The following is a 19,304-nucleotide window of genomic DNA, read 5'->3' on the forward strand; positions in this document are numbered from 1 at the left end:
GACTCCCCCCCAAAAAATAAAATAAAATTATTGTAGTCTAAGATCTTTGAACTTCAAGTAAACCATCAGCAATATCAATTAAATTTGCTGAAATGACTATCTTTGTAGCTCACTGTAGTTTTTCATTAGGGAAAAATGCTAAAATGTAATTAAGAATTTAGAAATTATTATTAAATAAGTTATTTTATTTTATTAAAAAAGAAAATTTACAATCCTCACTTTATTCTGTAACAAACAGAAAATATCTTAAGGCCATTACACAAATAATTTGTTTTCCCAAAAGCAAATAACTTACAGTATACTCAATAGTCCCTTTAGGTTTCTGAAAAGACATCCGTCTCCCATCTTTCTTGTCTAAGGTCTTCTTTTGTCCAGTGTCTGAAAAAAAAAAAAAATGAGAGAAAATTTCTATTAAATTCATTTTCCTCTCAAAGCAATGCCAAAGATTAAATAGCACTTACTGGGCCCTGATATTTGATTATGAGGGGGAAAAAAATCATCTGACCAACTATCAAAAAAAGGTACATATTTCCTTGCTTGCTTTTGTGGCTGAGCAATATGAACTACGGTAAAAAACAGAAAGTCAATTCAAAATATATACTGTCAACAGAAACGAAGTTATTAAATATTAACATATAGACCATTTCTTTTTATATATTCAACCTGATTATAATACACTATATTTGAAAATGTATTTTAAATATATAGTAAAGGTATGTATTATTTTTAACTAAATAATGTCTGTAATGATACTACTAATCCATAATGTCTGTAATGATACTACTAATCCACACAAGAGAAAAACTTACCTACTTTGACTCATATGTATAGTCTTTTTGTATATCATCATTACGTAAAAGGGATTATCAATAAATTATCTTCCTTTAGATACCATGAACTAAATTTAGGTATATTTTTTTTTTCTTTTTTGGGTCCGGTTGTGGGACCTGAACTCTGGGCCTGGGCGCAGTCCCTCAGCTCTTCAGTTTAAGGCTAGTGCTCTTCCACTTGAGCCACAGCGCCACTTCTGGCTTTTTTCTTTTTGCTTATGTGGTGCTGAGGAATCGAACTCAGGGCCTCATGCATGCAAGGCAAGCGCTCTACCACTTAGCCACCTTCCCAGCCCCAGGTATATTTTCATATATAAGTATTTTTATGCATTAAATTTGAGAGCATGTGTTTATCAACATATTTTACTTGAGTATCAGCAAAAGTAAGCTACTTGTTTCAAGTTTAATTTTTTACTACTGTTAAATCTCATGTTCTTCCTATAGTGATGGCACTGAAATGATAAAATACAAGTTACACTCATTCAAAAATGATTAAAATGTCTGGGCACTGGTGGCTCACACCTATAATCTTAGCTGTTTAGGAAGCTGAGATCTGAGGATAATAGTTTAAAGTCAGAACACATAAACTCCCTGATTCTTATCTCCAAGTAACCATCAAAAAAATGCCAGAAGTGGAGCTGAATTAGTTGGAAAACTATATCTTAAAATATTCCTGCGGGCTGGGAAGGTGGCTCAGTGGTAGAGCGCTTGCCTTGCATGCTCGAGGCCCTCGGTTCGATTCCTCAGCACCACATAAGCAAAAAAGAAAAAAGCCGGAAGTGGCGCTGTGGCTCAAGTGGTAGAGCGCTAGCCTTGAGCTGAAGAGCTGAGGGACAGCGCCCAGGTCCAGAGTTCAGGTCCCACGACCAGACCCAAAAAAAAAATTCCTGATCAGGGGTTAGGAATATGGCTTAGTGTAGAGTGCTTGCTTAGCATGTATGAAGCCCTGGGTTTGATTCCTCAGTCCCACCTAAACAGGAAAAGCCAGAAGTGGTACTGTGACTCAAGTGGTAGAGTGTTAGCCTTGAGCCCAGAGAGGCTCAGAGACAGTGCCCAGGCCCTGAGTTTAAGCCCCAGGACCAGCAAAAAGGAAAAAAAATTCCTGATCACCCAGTTCAAACCAAGTCTTTATTAATTTCACTGCATCTTCACATCTCTTCATTACATTTAGAACAGTTTTTATGTTTTTTTCTTTAAAAGTAGTATCTGTAAACTCTGAAACATGGCCTTGTCTTGTTCTTCTGAAATAAAGATATATTACTTCTACTTTTCTGATTCAAGTTACAGCGAAATACTGGACAAATTATTTCCAATCTTTCACTTGCTTTGACACTTTATCCATAATCAAAAGAAAAACAAACCTCTCCAAGTTTTCCTCAGCTGAACTCTAAATTTATCCTCCTTTAAATATTACCCTGTCCTTCTGTTCAGCTGAGCCTTTAAAACAATCCACTTTTACAGTCTACTCCATTACTTTCTATTGATTCTACAAGTGCACTGAAGTCAGCACTCTTCACCAATTCACTGTACCTGCTTTGAAACAAAGTGGTATATTTGGTTGGTTTTTTTCAACTTTTATTTTCTTAATCTCTACAGGCATCCAACTAATTATTTCTGCATTCTCTTCTTTTCCTTTATTAGGAATAATCTCACATTCCTCGATCTCCTAACCATTAATGTTTGCCTTTAGTATCCCTTTCCTCCATCTAACCCTTAAAGGTCACAATATGCACACAAGGGCTTGTAGTTTGGTGGCTTGAACCATTAAAGCCTTCTTGGAAAATGTATTCCAAGGCCAACAATATTGTATCACTTAGAAAATGGTTGTGAATGCATGGTCTTAGGCTTTACTCCAGACCTCATGATTGATTTGCATGTTTGATAGCTTCAGAAATACTATTAATGTAGCTTTAAGGGGATCAAACTTAATAGACTGAATAATTGATAGAAAAAAATGTATTTCTCTAAGTAACTCCGTATTTATTAACTGCTAGTTAACACTAGCAGTTTACAAATGTCTGTCAGACTATACTAAATATCCTGAGGAATATAACATACATTTCTTTATTCCACTGATGTGAGATACCCATGACTTGCTTTGTCCAATAGAACAAGAAATGATATGTGTCTTCCAAGTACAACTAGTCAGAGCCTATATTTTATTAGCTTTTTCTTTCTACTAGCTCAACCAAGGCTATAGATATTCCACATAGGGATTGTTTTAAACACTAGAAGAAAAATATAATTCCTAAAATATGATTCCACATGTGTTTATATGCAGATATACAAATCTGTTCTCATTTCTGCTCCTGGTTAAATTATTGTTCACGTAATATAAAAAATAATTAATCAGCTAACAACTCATGTATAGAAAACAAATCACCTGCTAAAAGACAAAACAGTCTATTCAAAGCCACAAAATTTAAACTTTGCCAATTGTTTCAAAATAGAAACTCCCAAAGAGCACATGAGAAAAGGGCTAATATTACAAAAAAATGAAAACTGTGAAAGCTACAAACATGAAAATTGTCAAAATAATATGAGTAAATATCAGAATGTGAGGAAAAGGTTAGAAAAAAACTGGTAATGTCATACCAAAGAATTGTTTTGTATTTCCTATCTATAGCTAAGATTTTTTAGAATGTTTCTATTAGCTTTAAGTAGTTGTACAAAGGAGTTTCCATTCAACAAAGCTTATGAATACAGTGTTTCGTAACCAATGTCTCTCTCCTCTTTCAACATTCTCACTCATCCATCCCTTTCCAACCTACCCTTCCCTCACTTTTCTTAATTTCTAGGTTATGTATTTAATGGTGTTTCAAGCATAGCTTTTGAGGGCAGGCAGAATGACACAGGCCTATAAACCCAGCTAGTCAGGATGGAAAATTCAGCAGGATCACAGTCTGAGGAAAGCCTAGGGAAAAGAAGACTCCATCAAATAAAATAAGCCAGGTATATGCAGACGCATGCCTATAATCTCAGTTATATCAGAGGTATACAGTGGAGGATTACAGTCTGATGCTGGCCTAGGCAGATAGCATGAGACCCTACTTAAAAAGTAGCTACAATACTGTATATAACTATGAAACTGCCACAGTAAAACCCACATAGTATAACTAATATATGAAAAATTGCTAAAGAAAGTGCTTGGGATGCGGTTCAAGTGCTATAACATAAAACCCAGAGTTAAAACTCTAATACTGATGTAAAAACTTAAAAAAAACTAGAAATTGGAATCTCTACTTATTAAAACCATATGTTATTATGATAGTTGTTTTCTATATTACAGAATTTTTTTCTATTTATTCTTCTCCCTCTTTTCCTTTCCCTCCCTTTCTCTCTTTTACTTTGTACTGGTACTGGGGCTTGAACTCCGGGCCTTGAGCTCTTAATCCAATTTTTGAATCACTGCTGGTGCTCTACCATGCCTCCAGTTCTGATTTCTTGCTGGCTAGTTGGAGTCTATCAGATTTGTCTGCTCAGGCGAGCTTTGAACCTGGATCATCAGATCTCAGCCTTCTGGATAGGTAAGGATATAGGCATGAGTCACTGGTTTGCTTTATAATCAATACAAGAAACAGTTGTTTCTGTAGGCTTGCATAAATAATAGGATTGACTTGATGTTAGGGACACTGTGATTTATGTCAGATTCACATATTTGTTTTCATTGCCTGCTAGAAAACAAAAGCAGTGTTTAGTATTTATCATGTTCATATGAATTTTAAAAAGATTCTACTTTTCTGTATTAGAGATGAATATATATATATATATATTCATCTTGAGATTGGTATTCTTGTTGATCATTTAATTTCATTATGGGAAATAAGGAAACCAAGATGTGGAATACTACTATAGGTTATTCTTACATATCAGGACTATTAATAAATAAAACAGCATTTAATTTTAATAGAAAAACTATAACCACTGAATACAATTGTTCATTGAATAAAACTTATTGAGTCTTGCTGGGAGACCATGGCTTATGCCTATAATCCTAGCTACTCAGGAGATGGAAATCTAAGGTTCCTGGTTCAAAGCCAGTGTGGGCAGAAAAGTCCTTCAGCAAAATGCTAAGTGAGAGTGCATAGACTTTGAGTTCAAATCCCAAGTACCATCACACACACACACACACACACACACACACACACACTCAAAAACTATTGTGTCACCTAGTGAAGCTGGTTGGTGAATATAAAAGGAGCTTTTACAAAGTGCCATCTCCCAACCACAGTTTCATTTTCCATGGTTTTAGTTATCCAGAGTAATTATGATCAGAAAATATTAAATAAAAAGCTCTAGAACTAATGTTCTATATTTCATGCCAATCTCCGTATGATGAAAATGACATCATCCTTTTCCCTCCTGCCGCATACATGCATTGCTTTTGTTCAGTGGTGTCTCCACACTGCATTCAGTACCCACCCATTAGTTATCATTTAGACCTGTATAGGTTTTCAGACCAACTGTTCATGGTTATAGCTTTGTATTCTAATTAAACTCTAATTTATTTAACAATGGTCCTAAAGTAGTAGTATTCCACATCTTGGAATTTTTTTCCAGAAAAAAAATAAACTAGCAACAAGAGTATCAACCTCAGGTTTCTTCTTCAGGCACATACATTCATCTATAGATTTTTCCTGTTGTAAAGTGAAGTAGAATCACAGAATTTTAATGAATTTATGATTCAAAGCCAACTCAGTAAATTACAATTAATTGTTTTGTTCTTAAATTAAGCACTTTGAAGGCTATATAAACCTTTCAAATTTATCTCTGTATACCTCCACAGCCACAAATATGAAAATAAAATATTTTAACAGGTTAAAAGACAAGCAAAGATATTCAGCTAAAAAAGAAACCTATTTCAAATTCAAATTTCCAAAACCAAAGATGACTCAACTTAAGAATCATCACTGAGGAGGTCTTTCATTACATGGAAAATAATTCAGTGATAAAAATTTAATGTTCTTATTTCATTTCATTTTTCATAAAATATTTAAACATTCGCATAGAACACGAATATATATTATGAAACATAATAGCTTCATGGCCAGTTCAACAAGTTGCAAAAGTCTATGCTGGCATTCAAAGATGCTAAAAGGCACACATCCACAGTTCAATGATTACTGAGGTCGCTGAGGGCATGTGTATACACGCGCGCATGTGTGTGTGTGTGTGTACAATGCTTCTATCACTATTCCATTCACCATGACTTTCCTACCACCAAGGGGCAAAAGAGGAGGAGGAGGAAGGATAATCAAGCAGTTTTAACTCTTGTCATGACTTAACATCACAGAAATTATTCAGGACTGGCTTGGCAGGAATCTGTGAGAGCTAAGCCATGGCTCTCTTAAACCTAGAAGGGAACTGGAGTATGGAATGATCAAGTGGAGCCTTAAATTGAATGAGATTGAAATTTTAAAATAAAAAGGCAGTCTTAAATAACTGAAATATACTTTACTTTTTTTTTATTTGCCAAAAGGAAACAAAGTTAAAGAAGGCAAGCTATGTTTAAAGGATCTCGTCACCAACTGGGCAAATAGAATTGATGTATCAGTGCCATTTTGGCAAAAAAAAAAAAAAAAAAAAAGTTTTATGTGTATATTACAGTAATTTAAGACTCTCAAATAAGTGAAAGCTATTAATTTATAGTTATTTTTATTACCATACAATCTAATAAAGTGATTACAGGCTATACAATATGGGCTATGGGTCCTATCACTAAAGAACAACACCTAAAGTACAAATTTTTTTTCTACAAGAAATAAAAACAAAACACTGTTTCTTCTGCAACTGTTAGGAAGTATGGCAATGTTGTGATAACCTTCTTACTTGGTCTAAATCTTGTGGTTTTATTGAGGAGTTATACTGTTTGAGGCAGGAAACAGAAAAATTGCTAAGAGGAAGAGCCGCCACCTTTCAGAAGCTCACAGTAATGTCTAACAAATGGCTTTGTATAGAAAGAATAAAATCAGAAACAACTGATCAAAGTTTTAGATGATCTGCTTTTACCCAGTTGATGGTAAAACTATTTTATCAACCTTCTTATTGAGAATGAAATGCTAAAGGACAAGAAACCAACAGAATGCAGCCCATTTGACAAGTGTGTAGTGTCTGGAATCATATAGTGCCACAACTCATAGAACTTTTTCAAGAATTTAAACATGACAGGAAACTTTGCTGCTGCCATTTAAAAAAAAAGAGAGAAGAGTAATCATAGCAGAAAGGGCAGAAGAAATCCTTCAAGCAGACTGGACGAACACTCATTCTGAAGGATACAAAATGCAAGGAACACCCAATAGCAAAAACCCACCCAAAGCTAGTTGCAAAGAACAATATCTCATCTTACGCACAGGCTTAAAAAGAGCCATGCTTTATTTGTATATATACATTATGCCTCTCAAATCAAGAAAACTTGGGGAACGTATACTTATTGTAACTACTGATTACTAGGGCCCTTATTTATTTAACTCCATTTGGAACTCTGTACTGTAACTTCATAGACACACCTTGTTTTTTCTTGGTATTTTCTAGCTTTCACTCATCATTTTTACTAGTTCTGCTCCAAGTGAAAAAGTTCTAGAACTGAAATTTTGAGATTATCCAATTCAACCTTTTACAAAGGAGTAAACATAAGCCCAGGAGAGTAACTTGTCCAAATTTTTCCAAGCAAGTAAGTTAGGATGTACCCTCACATTTGACTATGGACCTACTTCTATGACATCACAAGACCTCTCTAATCTGTCAGAGATGGAGGGGCATCTTGGATATTAAAAAGAACGTACAACGAATTCACAAGGCACCTCCAACAGAAGAGAGATTTGTATGACTTTTGAAGCAGAACTTCTGAAAGAAAACCTAGATGTGTGCCCCATAAATTTTAGTGAATGAAGGACACATATATATATTATTAATATATGTTCCTTTCTAGTTATGCTATTCTATATATTTTCAACTTCTTCATCTGAAGGTTGGGTACCTATCAACTGCTTTCAAAGAGGCACCTGAAATCTCACGTTAAGAATTTGTTATCCAAACACTTCAAAAGTTCCATTCCTTATTCCTGGCTCCACCTTTAGAAGGATTTTGCGTCTGGTTAAAGATCTTTACAGTAAGAAACAAAAGTTACTCTTCCCCCATTCATGTTCTAATTACACAAAAATTCAAAAGAAATTAGGTTTTTCTCCACAGCGTAAGTTACATACCTATCTACACAGATCAACAGATGGTTTAAAAGTTTTACAGCTTCAAAGCAACTGCCAGGATTGGAGGGTCAGAGACACATGTTATGTGTTTTGGTGCTTTTGCCATTTTTGAAACACCCGTATTGACTTCCTGCTTGCACGACCCCCCCCCCCCCCCCATGCATTTTCTAAGGCCAGCAATGGAAATTAGAAAAAAAATGAGTTGGAGACTGAAACATTCACGTGGGTCAATAGGAAGCCATCGGTCGGCTCTGCAGACCCACCGATCACCAACACCGATCCGGCAGGAAGGACTTGAGTTCTAAAAAGTAGAGAGCTACTTGGGATGAAAGGAAACACAACGCTCAGTATCGATCCACGGTGACGGGGGGGGGGGGGGGGGGGGGGAGTTTCTAGGTTCTATCACATCTAAAGAAGAAGGGCGGTGAACAATAACGACAGTAACTGTATATACACATAGAGACGATCATAGAGATGGTCAACCAGGCAGCCTTTCAAAGCACGCGACGCGGAACGCAGCCGGGTGCGGGGGAAGCGCGTCCCGGGGCGCAGCCGACTCGGCTTCTCAACGCCAACAGTCGGCCAGCCGATCCGGCCCCGGACGCAGGACTGCCGGGGCCGCGTCTCCGGACGTCACCGAGGCCGGGAGGCCACCCACTCCAAACGCTTGGCGGGGATTTACCGCCCGCCGGCCCGGGCCAGGTGAGGAAAGCAGGAAGGGCCGGGCAGGAAGAGTCACACACGCCGCCCCGAGTCTTCCGTCCCCGCAGCCCGCCCCGCCTCCGCCCGCCGCGCTGTCCCCGGGCCGCGGCGCACCCACCTCGCATACCGGCCCCGCACCGGGCCGCGCCCCCGCCGCGGTCGCCGCCCCCCGCCCGCCCCGGCCCCCGGCCCGCGCCGGCTGGCCGCGCGGGACCCCCCCACCCCCAGGAAAGGTGCGCTCACCAGGTCCCTCCGGGCTGGAGGGCGCCGGGGGCCGGTGGGCCGGGGACCCGCACCCGGGGTCCCCCGGGGCGGGCTCCCTCAGGTAGTCCTCGAAGCGCACCTGCCGGGCTTCGCCGCCACCCCCGAACCCCCACAGGCGGTTGGCGGTGCCCCGCAGAAGGCGCCCGCTCTTCCCCGTGAACGTGGTCAGGTAGTCCATGCTTCCGCGGGGAAGGCCGCGGGGCCCGCGCCGGGGCCCGGGACGTCGACGGTTCCGGCGGCCGCGGCGACCACCCGCGCGCCCATGCACTTCCCGACCAACCACCCTGGGGGCGGCGGCTCCGCGCTCGGCGGCGCCGGGCGGGCGGGGCGCGGGGCGGGGGTGGGGGGGGGGGACACTGGACGCCGGGCGGGGCGCGGAGGGGGTGGACACTGGACGCCGGACAGGGCGGGGGGGGGGAGAAGGGAGAGCAAAGTTTTACAAAGTTGTCAGTCCTCCACGCACCGAGTCCGGTGCCTCACTTGGAAAGCAGTCCTCCTAGCGGTCCCCTGTGCCAAGCAAGCCCAGCTTCGAGGAAAAAAAACTCGGTATTTTCAAAAGAGAGAGAAGAAAATCTCCTCGGGTTCTCAGCGGGCTCCCCCCCCCCCCAGCCCTGCTGAAGTGGAACAGGCCCGCCCCGCCCCGCCCCGTCCCGCCTCGTCCCGTCCCGTCCCGCCCCGGCCCGGCCCGGCCCAGCCCCGACCGGACTTTCAGGACTGCCCAGCCTCCACGCCGCAAACCCGGGCTGTGAAAACTGGCCTCGGGGGTGATCTCCGCTGGAGCTGCGTGGTGTTCCCGAGCCAGTTAAAGCTGTATCTGCGCGCGCGCGCGCGCGCGTGGGAAGGGGAAGCGAGGAGGAGCACCAGCCACACACAACTTTTTCCGCAGTTTAGTTTCTCCTGGAAGAGCCAACAGCTACTTTAGGACTGCGATCGCAATTAGAATACGGCCTGAGCAGGCGTGTTTAAAGTCCATTGGGAGATGGTAAACTGATAATACTACCATTGGACTGGCCAGTGGATCCAGTCCACTAGGGCATGGTAATGAAAGGGCTTTAGTATCTGTCTTTTAGGAAAAGAGAAACTGCACAGAAAAAGCAACGCCGTGAGAGAGAACCCTGGCTCTGGCAGACGTGTGCTACATGGTTTTGCTTCCTGGGACATCCAATTATTTCCTTCCTTTCATACTTTAAAGCTCTTTGAGGTCCCCTCCCCAACCCCTCCCCCCCCCCCCCCCCCCGCACATTAAGTAAAAAGCCTTTTTTTCTTGGAATTACGAGCTATTAAAATTTTTAAAGAACAAGTTTGAGTTAGGAAGTTGATTTGCTAACCATTCTCCACTTAATGGACTCCAGCAACTGGAGAACAGGAGCTATTTGCCCAGCTACTGAAGTACTGAAGATTATTCCTCGTGGGTCCTCTGCCCTTTGGTCAATTTTTTCAAATCATTTGACTGGTCTTTTTCAACACATTTTCAGGTTAAATTCTTACTTGGTTGGATAAACTTCATTTGAACATCAGCATCATCCTAATACCTGGTTAAAAATACAGGACGTCTGGGCTGCATTCCCAGACAAACAAGGAAGAGGCGTTTACTTTCAGTGTTTATGATGAAGCGGCCCAGGAAAACTGTCTATCAAGCAAACTTGTGAGAGTTCAAACATATTGCTTCAAAGGGGGGAGGGGAAGGCAGGAGGGAGAGGGAGTACCTGATACCTTCTGTTAAACCCTCAGGGCCTGTATAATGGATGTGATATTGGTGGTCACTCTCCAAATTCATACATTGAAATCATAACACCCCATGCCTACCACAACATGATGATATTTGGAGGTAGGATGTTTGGGAGGTGATTAGACCATGATTATGAATCCCTCCTGAGTGAGTTCATGCCCTTGTGAAAGTGACCCCAGAAGAGCTCCCATACCTTTCTGCAGACTATATTCTGCCACCTTCAAGAGAAACCTCTCGCTAGAACCTGACCTTACCAAGACACTGAACTCAGATTTTTAGACTCCAGAAATAAATGTTGAGAAATAAATTTCCTGTTGTTTATAAGCCACCCCGTCTATGGTATTTTATTATAGCATCCTGACCTGAGACAACAGATGGTAACTTTCTCTTCGTTGTATCTGTGCATTACATTTAAACAAGAAGAATTATGCTCAGTACTACTTCTAAGTTCTTAAAGAGTCTTGGGAAGCTTAAAAAATATTTTTTAAAGAATTTCAGTGGCATGAGCTGAGTTCTTCTCATACCTATAATCCTAGACACATAGGAGTTTTAGATGCAAGAGGGTCTCAGTTTGAAATCAGTCCTGGAGTATAAGTTGAAAAGATTTCATTTCTAGTGCAAGGCGCAAGTGGCTCAAGCCTGTAATCCCAGCTGCTCAGGAGCCTGAGATCTGAGGATAGAGGTTCTAAGGTAGTACAGGCAGAAAAGTCCCCATAAGACTATTATCTCCAATTAACCACTCAAAAACCAGAAGTGGCATTGTGGCTCAAGTGGTAAAGTGCTAGCCTTGAGCATAAAGAGGCTTAGGGACAATGCCCAGGCCCTAAGTTCAAGCCCCACAGCCCCAAAAACAAAACAAAACAAAAAACAAAAAAGCAAAAACCTAGACTAGAGGTATGGCTCCATGGTAGAGCCCCAAGCAAGCAAGCAAGCATAGCCAACCCACTGATACTGGTACTGGTACTAGAAGGAGTGGGTGAGCAGGAGAAATAGGAGGAGAAAGAAGAGGAAGTATTTAAATAATTTAACTTTATTCTGATTAATACATTGAAATTGTTTTTCTGTCATGTTTCACACCATCTTACTAAGTTGACTGTTTAATTTACAATAAGCATATGCATATTGTGTTGACATTTTTTTTTGTGTGTTGACATTTTTTATTCTGGATTAAACTTGCACTTTTACACATCTAGCCATAGCAAGTATCTGCATTATTCAAGCTCAAGTACACTTTTAATAGACAGTTAACTCATCATCCATTTTTCTGTCTGCTGGTAAAAGGCAGGTGTTACTGATAAAATTTGATGATGGAATGATTTAAAAATTTAGACTTAAACTCAGCTGAGCCTTAATGTCTTCAAAATCCTTGCATCCATACAATCAGCTTGTCTTCTTATTCTCTATACTTGTCGTCTGACTTGTCATCATTCTCCTAAAGTACCAAATCCATCACTCCCAATGTTATTTTGCCTCTACAGGACCTAGAATATCATAGGTCATCAAATATGAATGCTTTCTTCCTCTTTTCCTTCAATCTATCCTAGCTCCTCTCCTTACGTTAACTTAGAAAAGATATCCTCCTGCTGTCCCTCCCTCTCCTACAAAGAACATCTCTTATATCTTGACTGATTAATGTCTTGATAGTCTTCTCTGTTATTTCTTTCTCTTGGGACTATCATTTTTCCTCACCTCCTACCTCCATCTGTCATCTAATCCCTCACTCTTTTTTTTTTTTGGCCAGTCCTGAGGCTTGAACTCAGGGCCCTAGCACTGTCCCTGACTTCTTTTGCTCAAGGCTATCACTCTGTCCCTTGAGCCACATTCCCATCTCTCTCATTCTTATTTACACAATGTTTTAAAAATATTTTATTATCTTTAAGTAGTTGTACAAAGAAGTTGCCATTCAATAAACCAAGTTATGAATACATCTTGATCATTGTCACCCTTTTTAACATTCTCACCCATTCCCAGCCCACCCCTTCCCTCAATTTTCTTAAATTTTGTAGCGTATGCATTATATTTTGGACTATTCTCTTGCTTCTTCCTATACATTTATCTGATTTGGGGAAAGAAAGGGGAATTAAAAAAATGCTGAATCAAAGACAAAAGAAGACAACATTGCAACAAAGATATCCATAAGAGACTACCTTGGGAATGAACTTCACAACTTGGACGGGGGGAAGGGGGAGTGGGGAAAGCAGGAATTGTGGGAGAAAAACAAAGGAATGGGTAACAATATTCAACAAGAAATGTACTCACTACCATATTCATGTAACTGTAACCCCTCTGCACAGCATTTTTACAATAAAAATAAATTAATTAAAAAGAATAAAAAAGAATTTTCACCAGACACTGGTGGCTTAGGCCTGTAAACCTAGCTACTCAGGAGGCTGAGATATAAGGATCACAGTTCCAAGTCAACACTGAGCAAGAAAGTCCTTGTGACTCTTATCTCCAGTTAATCACCTGAAAACTGGAAGTGGGGCTTGAGTCACAGTGCTAGAAGACTAGCCTTGAGAAAAAAAAGAAAAAAAAAAAAACAACTCAGGGACAGTGCCCAGACCCAAACCACACAACTGACAAAAAAACAGAAATTTCCTAACATACCATGCTTGCTTCTTTAGGTTACTCTGGCATAACTTCAAGATCTATTTATTTATTTATTTATAGAATTTACATGCCATAAATTTACCAATTAAAATATACAATTTGCCAGGCACAAATTGTTCATGCCTATAATCCTAGCTACTCAGAAGGCTGAGATCTGAGAATCATGGTTCAGGGAAGTCTATGAGACTTTTCAGTTAACCACTAAAGAGCTAAATGTGGAGTTATGGCTAAATTGGTAGGGTGATAGCCTTGAGCAAGAAGGTCAGGGACAGGCCTTAAGTTCAAGCCCAAGAACCAGCAAACAAGCAAAGAAAAAGGATACAATTCATTGGTTTATACAATTGTGAAATTGTCACAACTTTTCTAACAGAGAAAGAAAGATATTATTGACATTAATAATCCCAGCATCAGCCCTAAGTAATCACTGATTGATCTACTTTCTATGAATTTAGTTTTTTGTAAACATCCTATATTAGTATGTCACTCCTATTCAAAATCCCATTGCAAGATATATAACATTTTATATAGTTATATACTAGTTATTGAACATATGAGTTGTTTCTATTATGTATTTGTGAATAATGCTGCTATGAACACTTATCTAACATTGTTTTCTTATTAATGTAAGTTCATGTGGATGAAATAAACAAGAGTAGTAAAATGACAACTCTATAATCTATAGATTTATTGTTACCTATCAAAATTTTAACTGCTTTGTTTGTAGGTATGGGGAAAGTCATTCTCAAATTCATATGGAATTGCAAGAATCCCTGAAATGCTAATTTTTTTTCAGGAAAAGAACTGAGTTGGATGTCTTCCTGTCTCTATTTCAGAACTTTATGCAAAGTTACAGTAATTAAAACCATGTTCTTGCATAAGGATAGACATATAGGTCAGATGAACTCAAATTAAGCATTCAAAAATGAGCATTTGTGACAAACCGATTTCAGGAAGGCTGTCAAGTCCAAATAATGGGGGAAGGGATATTATCTTCTACAAATGTTTCAGGATTAACTGTTTTTTCACATTTTTCTAAAGAATAAACTTTAAACTTTACCTCAGAATACAAAATTTAAATAAGAATGAATCAAAGACCTAAACGTAAGCAAAAATTACCAAATTCTTAAAAGAAAATATGGGGAAATAATCATAATCTGGATTTAAAACGAGTTCCTAGATGCTAAAAACATAAGCAACAGCAAAAATGCCATTTCCTAATAAGGGAATTCAAAAAATAACTGCCAATATAATACCAATTTCTTCTCCTGAAATAGGAAAGGTCAAAAGTTTAATAAAGACAGAATGTCATGGTTCATTCCTTATAATCCCATGTACTCAGAATGCTGAGATCAGAAGGACTGTGATTTCAAGTCAGCCTGGACAAAAATCTTAGTAAGACCTGTACGTCAACAAATAAAATGGGTGTAATAGCCCATATCTATAATCCTGGCTATGGCAGGAAGCATATGTAAGAGATTGTCTAAGACGAGTCAAAAGTTTAACTGAACTTTTACCTCAAGCTGGCATCTAGTAGTGGTAGAGTACCTACCTAAGTAAACACAAGGCTCTAGATTCAAACCCCAGAACTGTCAAAAAATGTTTTATAACATTTTGGTAACTGTGTGAAAATTATTGCTCTCATATATTATTTCTCGCAGCAGTAAAAAATGGTACTTCCTGCAGAAGGCTATTTGCCAGAATCTACCTACCTGTTTTTTTGGAAGGGGGTTGGTCTTGGGACTTGAACTCTGGACCTGGGCACTGTCCCTGAGTTCTTCAGCTCAAGTCAAGCGCTCTACAACTTGAGCCACAGCGCCACTTTTGGTCCTCTGGTGGCTAATTGGAGATAAGAGTCTCCCAGACTTTCCTACCTGGGCTGGCTTTGAATTGTGATCCTCAGATCTCAGCCTCCTCAGTAGCTAGGATTACAGGCTTAAGCCACTGGCGCGTGGCTGTATTCATATTTTTTTAAAGCACATACCCAAATTGGGTGCCTGGGTGCTCATGCTTGTAAACCTAGCTACTCAGGAAGGTGAGATCTGAGGATTTTGTTTCAAAGCAAGCCTGGAGAGGAAAGCCTGAGACATTTATCTCCAATTAACCACCGAAAAGCCATAAGTGGAACTAAGGCTCAGTTGACAGAGCTCTAGCCTTGAGCAAAAAATGCTCAGGGACAGTGCTCAGATCCTAAATTCAAGCTCCAGGATTGGCGCGCGCGCACACACACACACACACACACACACACACACGCACGCATGCACGCACGCACAGCATATACCCTTTAGATTATCAATTTACTTCTTATGATACATCCTATTTCTTATGATGCAGGAAATGATTTGTGTTTTTTTTATTCAGAATAGCAAAATATTGTAAATTCTTTAACAAAGCAGTAAGTAAAATATGACATAGCTATATTACTTAGACATTAAAAACAATTACTTAAGCCGAGCTCTGGTAGCTCAGTCTGTAATCCCAGCTACTCAGGAGGCTGAGATCTAAGGACCATGGTTTGAAGCCAGCAGGGCAGAAAAGTCCCTGAGACTCTTATCTCCAATTAACCAACAGAAAATTGGAAGTAGTGCTGTGGCTCAAAGTGGTAGAGTATTAGTTTTGAGCAAAAGAGCTCAGGTACAACACCCAGCCCCCAAGTTTAAGCACCATAACCAAACAACAACAACAAAAAAATTAGTTCTTACCAGATGAGGCAGGAGGGTACAAAATTCAAGACATGCATGTGTTACATAGAGAATTCAAGGCCAACCTGAGCTACACAGTGAGATTCTGCTTTAAAAATACAGAGAAAAATTAGTTCCTGGGGTGATTAAAACAGAATCTTGAAAAAATATATTTATATATATTTAATTACACAAATAAGAAACACATAGGAGGTACTGGTTTACTGAAAAGTACCTAGTTATTTGGAAACTTGCACTCTAGTATTCTGAGCTTATTATATGTTGTTAAACAATAGCTTCTTCAAGATATACTATCTTTAGGACATCAGTACTTAAAGGATACTTTGTTCTTTTGATTTTGAAAGTAGTGCCAACTGTACTGCTTAATACAGTACCGATAACTTACCTTTAAACATGAAAATTTCGTACGAGAAAATTATAATGATTTTGTCTTTACTTTTTGATGTTAGGGTCTCATGTCATTAGGCAACCATTCTACCACTGAGCTACATACTCAGTCCATCAAGTTTATCCATAAGACAATATTTTTGCTAAAAATATGAATTGGAGCCAGGCACCGGTGGCTCACACCTGCAATCCTAGCTACTGAGGAGGCTGAGATCTGAGGATTGCAGTTCAAAGCCAGCTGCAGGAAAGTCCGTGAGCCTCTTATCTCCAATAAACCACCAGAAACCCAGAAGTGGTTCTGTGGCTCAAGTGGTAAAGTGCTAGCCTTGAGCTGAAGAGCTGAATTGGGGAAAAATATAACATGCAAACTAGGAAAATAGATCTAATTTTTTTCTTAGACAAAAAGGAATAATATTGAAATTTTCTAAGAATGAGCAGAATTGGATTATTGAAAAACATTCATTTGTGATTTTCGTATTTTCTTACATTTAAGAGATCTATTGTCTAATTAGTTGGTTTGCACTGAGTATGCATGAAGCCATATTTAATAGTCTCTCTTAATACTTTTGCTCCTTGCCCCACTCTGATCTTTGTCAGTCATACTGTGTGCAAGCTCAAATTCATGTTCAAGATCACTTCTTATCTTTTTGTGATGATGGAAACTATTAATAATGATTTTTGTCATACTTCCTGGATCACTGAAACTTTTAGAAACTAAACCATTTTTTTATTACTTTATGATTTTTTTTTGCCAGTCCTAGGGCTTAAACTCAGGGCCTGGGCACTGTCCCTGAGCTTCTTTTTGCTCAAGGCTAGCACTTTACCACTTGAGCCATAGTGCCATTTCTGGCTTTTTCTGCTTATGTGTTGCTGAGGAATCGAACCCAGGGCTTCATGCATGCTATGCAAACACTCCACCACTAAGCCACGTTCCCAGCCCTTAAATACTTTTTTAAAACAGACAAAATTAAAGGATTTTTTAAATGTCACTGGGGAAAAATGGGATTTAAACTGGAAGCCAAACTGTAACATCCTAAGGAAACAAAAACAGGAGCACCATGCATCTGCAAATCTTTACATAATACGTTCAGAAAAGAACTAGATTTTGAAAGAGAAGAATTAAAAAAATCTTCCAAGTCAGACTAATCCTGTTATTTCTACCAGACAACTATTTTATAGGATAAAAAAGTCAGTCTTCAAATACTCAGAAACACTGATAGAATCAACATAGATAGCAAAGAGATTTTATAAATGTTAAGAAAACAGAACAAAATCTCTTATACAATCAGAACATTTATAACTGTCACTAAAAGTAAAGCCTAAGTTGGTAGATAGCCAAGCTGGTCATCTTTAACTTTAACTATTTAGTTAAAACTCTTTATTTAAAAAATATTTAAAACCCCAGAGCCTCTCTCTCAACAAAGAGTATGTCCACACTCCTTATCAAATATGAGACCCCCCCACTTGTATCAAAACTACCATACAGAGGATAAGAGGATGTTGTGTGGTTGCATCTATGAACATAACACTGCAGACTAAGTGATAAAGATTTAGTATAACTTTTCATTAAAGTGGAAGGAGCTTAGTAAAGATTTTTAGATCGATTTGAATGAAAAAAAATCCCTTCAGGTAATATCCTTAATATAATCATTGCAGCCTACTAAGCATCAAGCAAACATTCCTCAATTCTAAAAATTCTCTGAAAGGTTTTCATTCCCACAGTTGTCAAAAAAAAAAAAAGTAAACAAAACACAATTCAATGGGAGTGAAGCCAACCAGAAACCTAGGAATCACCATTAAGAATTATAATTGAAACCCAGATCACAATAACTCACATCAACTTACCATAGAATTATTTCAGGACTATTTTTATACCCTGTTGAAGGTTATAATTATAATTATATATAATTATGGCCCCAAATACTCGAAACCTGGAATGTGATAGTTTCTGGGGCTTTTGGATCAATTTCCATCAGTTCATTGAACCAGTGCCAAAGAGGTATTACCATGTATGACTAATGTTGAGAAAACTCAACAAAGCTTTAAAAAGTCTTTAGGAATAATAGCTAATCAGAATCTCCAAATAGGGAGATTACCTTGTGAAGACAAACCTTCTCATGCCCTTTCTACCACAGGTTCCTTTTTAAGCCTGTACTTCCCAGGAGGTTGTAGTTGCATAGGTGTTTGCAAATGGAACTGTATTTATAGTCTTGGAGTGGCCTTGCCTTTACCTCTTTTATCTTCCCAAACCTATCCCCTTCCACTGTTTTTCGATTTCTTTTCCTCTGTATCTCTCATAAATGACGAGATAACTGTTGCCTTACATGTCGCTCCCGTGACTGACATTTATTTAATTAATGATACTGTTTTGCCTCTAAAAAGCTGATAAAGAGGAACATTTGTAGTATAACAAATGCTTTATTTTAGTATGTGAGTTTGAGCCATTATTATATTTTAAAGTTCTAGGTCTTTTGTTTTTAGAGTGTCTACATTAGACTTCTAAATGAAGAATGGCAATAGAAACAGAGACTGCCCACAAGTCCATCCATCTGTCTTAGAGTGAGTTCTGGGAAGCAAGGTCAAGTTGTTAACAGTATTCCACTCACTTCAGCAGCCAAGTGGTAAGTGTTGGCAAAATATTTAAAGGAAAGAAAAAAATAATTTCATTTCCCCAAGTATAGCCTGAAGGTCTCTGACACCCTACAGAGGAAAGGTTTCCACACCATTTGGGAGAGATGCTAATAATGTCATGAGTCCACCAAAAGCCTTCAGTGTATAGGAAGAGAAACCTAAACCTGGACAGACAAGACTTAGAACTGGCTACAGAACTTCAATTTGCAAAAACACAATCATGCCTGGCTACTTTGTTCTCACACAAATC

General features: G+C 39.1%; 1 protein-coding gene across 7 annotated transcripts in view; it reads right to left on the reverse strand.

The window, feature by feature from the left end:
• Positions 1 to 19,304, reverse strand: part of Oxr1 (oxidation resistance 1) — a 200,000-nt gene that overhangs the window by 55,747 nt on the left and 124,949 nt on the right. For 4 of the 7 annotated variants that reach the window (XM_042672918.1, XM_042672920.1, XM_042672917.1 and 1 more), the window contains exon 2: positions 296 to 378. In XM_042672918.1, coding sequence (XP_042528852.1) covers positions 296 to 334 — 39 coding nt within the window. In that variant the 5' untranslated portion in view covers positions 335 to 378. Of the gene's footprint in view, positions 1 to 295; positions 379 to 8,977; positions 9,267 to 19,304 lie in introns of those variants that run through there. The other 3 variants (XM_042672915.1, XM_042672914.1, XM_042672919.1) reach the window with 2 other exon arrangements.

Source organism: Dipodomys spectabilis, unplaced genomic scaffold, assembly GCF_019054845.1.
Source record: "Dipodomys spectabilis isolate Male_0828 unplaced genomic scaffold, ASM1905484v1 ptg000783l, whole genome shotgun sequence".
Classification (NCBI taxonomy): domain Eukaryota; kingdom Metazoa; phylum Chordata; class Mammalia; order Rodentia; family Heteromyidae; genus Dipodomys; species Dipodomys spectabilis.